General features: G+C 42.5%; 1 protein-coding gene across 1 annotated transcript; it reads left to right on the top strand.

Moving 5' to 3' along the window:
- Positions 1 to 635: 635 nt before the first annotated feature.
- Positions 636 to 3,543, top strand: LOC137344738 (leucine-rich repeat neuronal protein 1-like). Its single transcript, XM_068007864.1, has one exon. It carries the CDS (start codon positions 636 to 638, stop codon positions 2,772 to 2,774), a length of 2,139 nt encoding a protein of 712 aa, XP_067863965.1. The 3' UTR covers positions 2,775 to 3,543.
- Positions 3,544 to 11,697: the final 8,154 nt, after the last annotated feature.

Raw genomic sequence — 11,697 nt, 5'->3', positions numbered from 1 at the left:
AGTGAGAGAGATCTTCGTCCCATCAGAATGGATTGATTTTGAACCTAGGTCCCAGTGTGAAAAGGTCACACTCCCCTTCTAACTGGGAAGTTATATATGCTGAACAACCTTAAAATATATATATTGTTAATTTATATTTCTTTGCAGAAATGCCTCAGCAGCCCCTCTGAGGGCCGTATTGATGAATTTGCTCGCTGTGTTTATTAATCAATACCTTCACCTTTACTTTATCATTATAAATGACTTTTTAACAAACAGTGCACCTTTCCCAAAAGCAGCACACTAACAGGGAACATTATTCTGTTTCAGGATCAGCCCCAGAAGGCAATTACCAATCACTTAAGCACAGACAACATGCTCTCCTCGAATGCTGAATGAAGCAAAAATCGACATTCACTGACAGAAATCCCCAACTAATGGAGTGAGATGACATTTGCCCGTGAAGTGTGGATGACATCTTAGAGCTGGAGTAACCTCCTGGTTCTAATTTTATTGCTTACAGCACACATAAAATGCCCTCTTGACATTTAAGAGATCTGCATTCGGATATTACTTCATCATAGGCTTCCCAACCTTGCGCTAACTGCGCCTTGAAGGCCTCTCAAAGCTTGAAAAGCAGCTTTAGAATCGGAAAAATGTTGCTGAAAGTGTACATGTTTATTAGCTTGACAGCTGTTACGTTAACTCAAGCGATACCTTGGCGTGTCAAATGCCCAGATGTGTGTGTTTGTGAAATTAAACCTTGGTTCACGCCGAGGTCAATGTACAGAGAGGCCCCAACAGTGGACTGCAATGATTATTTTATGACTAAAGTTCCCGCGAATTTGCCTGAAGGAACACAGACTTTACTACTACAGAGCAACAGGATCGATAAGATCGAGCCGGAAGAGCTGCATCACCTGGTGAACCTGACCGAACTGGACCTGTCCCAAAACAGTTTCTCCAGGATTGAAGACTTCAACTTGAAGAATATGTCCAATCTCCTGGTCCTCCATTTGGAAGAGAACCAGTTGACTGAATTATCAGGAAACTGCTTCTCTGCTCTCACCAACCTTCAAGAACTTTACTTAAACCATAACCAGCTGAGCACCATTTCTGCCAGAGCTTTCTTCGGTCTTGAAAACCTTCTTCGGCTCCACCTGAACTCCAACAACTTGAGGACCATTAAAAGTGAGTGGTTTGAGACCATACCCAGCCTGGAGATCCTCATGATTGGAGAGAATGCAGTAGACTCGATCCAGAACATGAACTTTAAGCCTCTCGTCAATCTAAGAAGCCTGGTATTGAGTGGAATGAGCCTTAAAGGAATCTCAGATTATGCTCTCGAGGGGCTTGAGAATTTAGAAAGCATTTCTTTTTATGACAACAAATTACCTAAGGTTCCAAAGGTGGCCCTCCAGAAAGTTCCAGATCTCAAATTTTTGGATTTGAATAAAAATCCGATTCAAAGGCTCCAACAGAGCGATTTCACGGATATGCTGCACCTTAAAGAGTTGGGCATCAACAATATGGAGGAATTGATCTCCATTGATAAGTTCGCTTTGGACAATCTGCCAGAATTGACCAAACTGGAGGTGACCAACAACCCTAAACTTTCCTACATTCACCCCAGTGCATTTCGCCTCATTCCCCAAATGGAAACCCTCATGCTAAACAATAACGCTTTGAGTGCCTTATACAAAAAGACCATCGAGTCCCTTTCCAAACTCCAAGAGATTAGCATTCACAGCAACCCCATCAGATGTGACTGCGTCATTCGCTGGGTGAACACAAACGAAAATCGCATTCGCTTCATAGAGCCCCAGTCAACCTTTTGTGTGGACCCCCCAGAGTTCAAAAGACGAAACCTGAGAGATGTCCCGTTCAGAGAGATGACAGATCGATGTCTCCCTCTCATTTCGTCTGAAGTTTTCCCCTCACACCTCAACACTGAAATCCAAGAGTCCCTTTCTCTTCACTGCCGAGCGTTTGCTGAGCCAGACCCTGAGATTTATTGGGTTACACCGTCTGGTGATAAACTTTTGGCCTATACCGCCTCAGACAAATACAGGGTACACCCTGAGGGAACACTGGAGATATTAAATATAACTATCAACGAAGCGGGACTCTATACCTGTGTGGCCCACAACCTTGTTGGTGCTGACATGAAAAGCGTGACCATCGAAGTGGACGGATTCTATCCAGAAAATAAAGAAAACATTAAGCTGTACATACAGGAAACGGAAGCGCACCATATCTTGCTGTCATGGATAATCACCTCGAACATAATATCATCAAACATCAGTTGGTCACGTACAGCGAGCAACAGCAGCTTGAATTCTGCCTTCACAGCCCGGATCCCTGCGGGCATTCACAAGTATAATCTGACTCGCCTTGAGCCATTTGCCGAATATGTGATATGTGTGCATGTGTCGTACGTCCATCTCCGCACTGAGATATCCTGCATCAGGATTAGGACCAAAGAGACCAACTTAGCAACTGGCACCAGTGAGATAAGACCACATTTTCTAATTGCCTTGACTGCCTGCGCACTGTTTGTGGCAATAAGTGTCTTATCCCTTCGTGGATTTATGTCTACAAGGCAGAAGGTTGATATGGAGCATAGCCCTTTGGCAATGTGCATGCAAAAGAATTTGTCTATCTCGCTGCATGGGATTTACCCTCCATTTGTCAAGCACTGGGAAGCCGAAAGCAACTCTGACAAAACAATAGCAGTAGAAGTTCAATCCACCCCACTGGGTCCCTCTCATGCCAACTGTTGTGAGACCAACTGAGTGGGGGAGAGGAAGTACGGACATGGCCCAAATCAACAGACAGGTCTCGTTTCGCTGTCCGGATGAACAGGCAAAATAGATCAAGAAAACAAATGACCGCGAATGTCTGCTGAAGTGAAGAAAACAAAAGTAAATCCGGATCCCAGCGAGTTCTTTTAGACTTAAGAGGGCGACAGTTTTTGTAGAATTAAACTCCCTCCTGGTAGAAAACTCCCTTCTCTGTCTAACTGATGTCAATGTGTTTGTTCTGTACTGGTTATGAACTCTGTTGAGAGGAGACATATATAGGAATCCGGGAACGATTAAAAAAAAAACACGGGATCTTGCTGTTCAGAAAATGTACCCAATTTCTTATGTAAAACGTTTGTGACCATGTCAATAGAAAATCTGCTGTTTTTTCAAGCCAGGCCACTTGAGATCAGAATGGAAACCCTGAGCAGGTTTACAACAATTTTATACAGGAAGTATGTGCATATTTTTCTAGGTTCAGACAGTAATGTCACACACATTGGTTTTTGGAACTCCCTTTCTCCTTTCCTTTGCTCAGAGAGACTGATGATATCGTTTGCTATTAGCCCCTTTTTGAGCACCGAGAAAGGATTGAGCAGTTATCAGGTGATGCCAGTGTTTTCGATCACCGCACCATTTACCAAACTAATTTTCTGTAGATTTCCTGTACCGCTGACCGTTACTGCGTTTAAAAAAAAAACAATGGGCAGAAACGCGTAGGATCCACGGAGTATTTCTTTTGATTGCAGTATTTTCTGAATAAACAGCAACAAAAAAAAAGTTGCAAGCAAAACTTGTCGTACTTTTTTTTTTAAGTCGTCCTTCCGCCCTGTCGCACAGGAGCGTTCGGGAAAGGAATATTCCTTGGGAATGTGAAGTCAGTGTGAAGCTTCTTATCAACTGGAATAATCAAGCATTAGCGTATATTGAGGGCATTTAATGATTTTTTTTTTAATGAGGCTTTTGGGGGCAATTTTAACCGAACCTGCCCGTCTGGAAACGGACGGGATCGGGTGCAACGCTGGTTTTACAACCCGCCCAGTTTTACTCGAACGGAGAGTAATGTTGGACGGGATATAAAACCAGCATTCCACCCGATCCTGTGGGCTTCCCGCCTGGCAAATTAGGTTAAAATTGCCTCCTTTGCTTTTTGCCACTTTTCTCCCTTCCGTTGCTGAAGTTGTTAATTCTTGCTGGGTACAATTTAATGGGCACCAGGTGCCCATCCACTGACTCGTCCAAGTGGGCATTCTTTATGTGTTTAAGCGTCAGAATTCACCGGCTTCTCCGCCATAAGGGCATCACGGCCAAGCCCAATCCTCTCCTCAGCTGACAGTAACACTCAACGCCTTCCTCAAGGAGGAAAAGGGGGTCACCAGGAATGAAATCCCTGGCTCATCTTCTCCTCCCTAGCCCAGGAGTGCTGAGAACAATCGTAGTGGCTCTTATCTAGCTAAGATGAGCTAACTCGGCACAACAACAACAACTTGCATTTATATAGCGCCTTTAACATAGAACGTCCCAAAACATCCCAAGGAGCTTCACAGGAGCGTTATCAGACAAAATTCAATAAGACAGGACTAAAATATTGGAGACGATTCGGAGAATCAGAACAGAATGTTTCTGGGACTTAAGGCTTTAAGTTTGGAGACTCATAAAGCTGAACTTGTTATCTTGTTGGAGAGAAAAAATTGAGACGGGACTTGATCCAGGTCATTAAAATAATGAGGGGAATGGATAACATAGATATGAGGACATTATTTAATTTAGACTTTGATAATAGAACCAGAGAACATAAGTACAAAATTAACAGACCTGAAACCAGACTAGAGATTAGATTAAAAACAGAAAATGCTGGAAACAGTCAGCAGGTCAGGCAGCATCTGGAGAGAACATGTGAGTTCTTAACATTTCATCAGTATTACAGACGAACAGCAATTAAAAAGCAAAAGAAGTGAAAAAAGGAGGAGAAAACACACACACAAAAACACACACACCCACACACACAAAAACACACACAGCCACACACAGAAACACACACAGAAACACATCCACACACACACACACCCACACACACAAAAACACATCCACACACACACACCCACACACACAAAAATACACACAGAAACAGAAACACATCCACACACACAAAAACACATCCACACACACAAAAACACACACACACAAAAAAACAAACCCACACACACAAAAACACACCCACACACACAAAAACACACAAACACACCCACACATACAAAAACACATCCACACACACAAAAACACACACACACAGAAACACATTCACACGCACAAAAACACACAAACACACACCCACACACACAAAAACACACCCACACACAAAAACACACACAGAAACACATCCACACACCCACACACACAAAAACACATACACACTAAAACACACACAGAAACACATCCACACACACAAAAACACACCCACACACACAAAAACACACAAAAACACACACACACAGAAACACACACAGAAACACATCCACTCGCACAACAACACACAAAAACACACCCACACACACACACAGAAACACACACAAAAACACACCCACACACACAAAAACACACAGAAACACATCCACACACACAAAAACACACGCACACACACAAAAACACACAAAAACACACGCACACACACAAAAACACATCCACACACACAAAAACACACCCACACACACAAAAACACACGCACACACACAAAAACACACAAAAACACATCCACACACACAAAAACACACCCACACACACAAAAACACATCCACACACATAAAAACACATCCACACACACAAAAACACACCCACACACACAAAAACACACCCCCACACACAAAAACACACCCCCACACACAAAACATGCACAAAAACACACAGAAACACATCCACACACACAAAAGCACACACACTCACATACACCCACACACACAGACACACACAAAAACACACACAGAAACACACACAGAAACACATCCACACACAAAAAACACACCCACACACACAAAAACACACCCACACACAAAAACACACACAGAAACACAATCACACACACAAAAACACACCCACACACACAAAAACACACACACACACAAAAACACACACACACACAAAAACACACCCACACACACTAAAAAACACACACACACTAAAACACACCCACACAAAAACACACCCACACACACACACACACAAACACACCCACACACACAAAAACACATCCACACACACAGAAACACACACAGAAACACATCCACACACACAAAAACACACAAAAACACATCCACACGCACAAAAACACACAAAAACACACCCACACACACAAAAACACACCCTCACTAAAACACACACAGAAACATATCCACACACAAAAAAAACACACACACAAAAACACACACAGAAACATATCCACACACACAAAAACACACCAAAACACACCCACACACACAAAGATGCACACACAGAAACACACACAGAAACACATCCACACACACAAAAACACAACCACACACACAAAAACACACACCCACAGAAACACATCCACACGCACAAAAACACACCCACACACACAAAGATGCACACACAGAAACACACACAGAAACACATCCACACACACAAAAACACAACCACACACACAAAAACACACACCCACAGAAACACATCCACACGCACAAAAACACACCCACACACACACACAGAAACACATCCACACACAGAAACACACACAGAAACACATCCACACACACAAAACACACACACTCACATACACCCACACACACACACAGACACACACAAAAACACACACAGAAACACATCCACACACACAAAAACACACCCACACACACAAAAACACATCCACACACACAAAAATACAGAAACACAAAAACACACAAAAACACATCCGCACACAAAAAAACACACCCCCACACACAAAAACACACACAGAAACACATCCACACACCCACACACACAAAAACACATCCACACACACAAAAACACACACTCACACACAAAAACACACAAACACACCCACACATACAAAAACACATCCACACACACAAAAACACACACACACAGAAACACATTCACACGCACAAAAACACACAAACACACACCCACACACACAAAAACACACACAGAAACACATCCACACACCCACACACACAAAAACACATACACACCAAAACACACACAGAAACACATCCACACACACAAAAACACACCCACACACACAAAAACACACAAAAACACACACACACAGAAACACACACAGAAACACATCCACTCGCACAACAACACACAAAAACACACCCACACACACACACAGAAACACACACAAAAACACACCCACACACACAAAAACACACAGAAACACATCCACACACACAAAAACACACGCACACACACAAAAACACACAAAAACACACGCACACACACAAAAACACATCCACACACACAAAAACACACCCACACACACAAAAACACACAAAAACACATCCACACACACAAAAACACACCCACACACACAAAAACACATCCACACACACAAAAACACATCCACACACACAAAAACACACCCACACACACAAAAACACACCCCCACACACAAAAACACACCCCCACACACAAAACACGCACAAAAACACACAGAAACACATCCACACACACAAAAGCACACACACTCACATACACCCACACACACACAGACACACACAAAAACACACACAGAAACACATCCACACACAAAAAACACACCCACACACACAAAAACACACCCACACACAAAAACACACACAGAAACACAATCACACACACAAAAACACACCCACACACACAAAAACACACACACACAAAAACACACACACACACAAAAACACACCCACACACACTAAAAAACACACACACACTAAAACACACCCACACACACAAAAACACACACACACAAAAACACACCCACACACACACACACACACACAAACACACCCACACACACAAAAACACATCCACACACACAAAAACACACACACACAAACACACCCACACACACAAAAACACATCCACACACACAGAAACACACACAGAAACACATCCACACACACAAAAACACACACACACACACACACAGAAACACATCCACACGCACAAAAACACACCCACACACACAAAAACACACCCTCACTAAAACACACACAGAAACATATCCACACACAAAAAAAACACACACACAAAAACACACACAGAAACATATCCACACACACAAAAACACACCAAAACACACCCACACACACAAAGATGCACACACAGAAACACACACAGAAACACATCCACACACACAAAAACACCACCACACACACAAAAACACACACCCACAGAAACACATCCACACGCACAAAAACACACCCACACACACACACAGAAACACATCCACACACAGAAACACACACAGAAACACATCCACACACACAAAACACACACACTCACATACACCCACACACACACACAGACACACACAAAAACACACACAGAAACACATCCACACACACAAAAACACACCCACACACACAAAAACACATCCACACACACAAAAATACAGAAACACAAAAACACACAAAAACACATCCGCACACAAAAAAACACACCCCCACACACAAAAACACACACAGAAACACATCCACACACCCACACACACAAAAACACACCCACACACACAAAAACACACACACACACACAGAAACACACACAGAAACACATCCACACACATACCCACACACAGAAACACAAACACACACACACAGAAACACACCCACACACACACAAAAACACACACACAAACACATCCACACACACAAAAACACACACACACAAAAACACACACACACACAAAAACACCCACAGAAACACATCCACACACATCCACAAAAACACACACACACAAAAACACACACTCACACACACAGAAACACATCCACACACACAAAAACACACACAGAAACACATCCACACACACACACAAACATACACACACACACACACACACACATCCACACACACAAAAACACACCCACATACACACACACCCACACACAAACACCCCCCCCACACACAAAAACACATCCACATACATACAAACACGTCCACACACATACATATCCACACACACCCACAGGACAGACAATAGAATGACCTGTGAAGTGCTTGAGTGGAAAACAGGAAATGGCTAAATGGCAGACGTGATATCAGCAGGAGACAATACGAGGCATAACAAGAGAAATCAAAGAAATAAAAGACGTATAAATGAGAAACAGAGGGGCAGAAATTGGATAGTGCCGGCCTGCCGAAGCGAACTGGGCGCAGGGAACGATCCCTGCGCCGGAACGGGTAAGCCCGAGGCCCAATCGTTGTCGGACCTCGGGCCTCATTTAAATGAGACCGGTGAGCTGCGACCACCTGCATGTCCCCAAGGCAGCTCACGGGCGAAGCGGATGTCAATTTCGGGCTGCTGCGACACCGGCAGCGTTCCTGCAGGTCGGTCCTGGGGTTACGAGCGGGGAGGGGGCCGGCAATATTCGAGGCAGCTCCTCGTGGCCACACAAGAAAAGTCAAAAAAAAAAACGTTTTTCAAAATCTTACCTAATTGGGCCTCTTCTGGCTCCGATCCTCTCCCACCCGTTGGGTTGGACTGGCAGGAAACTCACTGCGGCTTCCCACTCAGGCCGCTGAGTTAAAATTGGGTCCCAATGATTAAATGGTTAAAAAGGGTTAAAATCGCCCCCATTCTTTTACGTGAGGGGTGTTATACACATATATACCTTGTTGTTGGTTATTGTGCTGCCCAGACTCTGGATCAGGATTATATTAATGTTCCTGAGTTTCGCCCGATTACGTTCAACAGTCATGTGTGGCAATGTCTCAGAACTTTATCTTCTTGAAACTTCCACCTTTGGTCTGTTGCCTCCACTAAGAGATTGAGCAACTAAGGTAGAGTCTATAACACTTGGCTTATTAAAGCCTTAATTAATGACCTGTTACAAGAAAATGCTGCAGCGTCCCACCGAGATATATATATGTATATGTACATCTAGGGAGTCTTGTGCACACATGCAGAGAGGGAGTTATCGTAATGGCATGAAGGCATGATTTAGAAGTATCAACGCAGCACCAACAGTGGAATTCTATGCCTTTAAAACAAATGGGTTAACGCCTCCATTAAAATAGCAGAGAAAGGAATTTCATAAGAACAGATGAAATCCAGACGAAGTTTGTGACGGCCATCTTTGGCGACATCCTATAGAATGAGCTCCTGTTGACTGAAAAGGCTTGGTTCATTTCTGCCATCAATGCGATTTCAGTTCAAATTCAGCTTCGCCACTTCCAGCAAGGTCCAGCAACAAGAGAAATAAAGTGTATATAAGATTTATTGTACAGATTCACTGATGCGATATATTACTTCCCTCCTGACATATCAGAACCAAAGCAAGATTGAACAGGGTTCAATGTTTTCAGAATTTTGCATTAACCTGACAAAAGTTATGGTTGAAAAACAGATTGCTCACAGTTTTTAAATGCAGCTTAAAATGTGTTCAAGATCTGATTAATTTCTGGAAGGAAATACTTAAACCTTTTATTACTAAAGTATATAATTTATTCAGACTAATAAACGTTCAGAACTTCACGCAGGTATTTGAACGATAAATTGCGCTGTCATTTATCCGATGATTGAATTTCATATCAGTGGATGCCTTCTCTAAGTAGCTTAAGAGGCATGCAAGCTGTACTGGTTATACAAGGTCCTTCTCAATACCTTGTGACAAAATATACCCTTTTTGTAATATTGTACGGAACGAAAACATGTTTAATTTATACTTGCACTGCTGTTTTACAATGCTAATGCTAATGCTATGCTAACAATTCTACCAGCTCTGCTAAAAAAATCATGGTATCCATCAATCAGTAGTTAATGTTGTACAAATCCTATTTAACGGATTCTAAGACCCATGAGTCAGTGATACATTGATAGATGTGTATTGATATTTGATGGCGTACTGGGACTACAAGTAAGCGATATATGTCTATGTACTTACAGGTAGAAGGCCCATCGGGGGATACAAACTATACCTCTCATGGCAGTTTGCAGCACTGGGACTCAACTTGTGTTACAAATCAATTATATTTATACAGATTAACAAACGAGCATAGCTGAACTGAGGTGTGTTTAACTCCCCCTCAACTGCTGTCTTTGCATCACCTTATCTGCACCACATAGTTCCAGTTATCTTGTCTCAAGGTCTCTCCAGCCTGTTTTCTTACATGGCCGTGATGATCAAATTGTTGCACTTTTCAATTATCCTTAAATTAGTTTAGCCGATAGTGACCTTAGCGATTCTCAAGGCATTCATCCATAATGCTTTCTGCTTATGTCAAGTTATCCTAACTTAGCCAATTTCTCTGCACACCTCCTGACAGTCAATTTGATTTGAATGGATGGGAATTCAGTGGGCTGAGCATCTGCCATTTCTTTAGATGAATTCCCATTGGGCATCAGTCCCCCAGGAGCGCCAGATCGTGGAATCACTGCTAATATATAATTAAAAGTCTAGTATATAGCGCGTGTCATGCTCTAAATGAGTCTGTAGCACAAATAACTTTCTTTATTGGTTAAAATAACCATGTAATTCGTTCAAATACAGGCAGGTAGCAAAAGGTTACTATTACCTTTAGTTACTATTACTACCACATATTACCTCCTCAATCACCTTACAATATTATCACTACAAATACCATTTATAACTTTAATACACTCAAAATCTATGAATTCTAGACAACAAACATAAAACTTATCCATTACATCTCACCATTCATCAGCTCTTGCCTCCACCTAAGTCTCAGCCCT

Source organism: Heptranchias perlo, chromosome 27, assembly GCF_035084215.1.
Source record: "Heptranchias perlo isolate sHepPer1 chromosome 27, sHepPer1.hap1, whole genome shotgun sequence".
Lineage (NCBI taxonomy): Eukaryota > Metazoa > Chordata > Chondrichthyes > Hexanchiformes > Hexanchidae > Heptranchias > Heptranchias perlo.
This window is presented reverse-complemented; position numbering and strand designations above follow the sequence as displayed.

Bases quoted from the DNA above. Each gene is read 5' to 3' on its own strand.
- LOC137344738 (XM_068007864.1), top strand. From the start codon at position 636: ATGTTGCTGAAAGTGTACATGTTTATTAGCTTGACAGCTGTTACGTTA.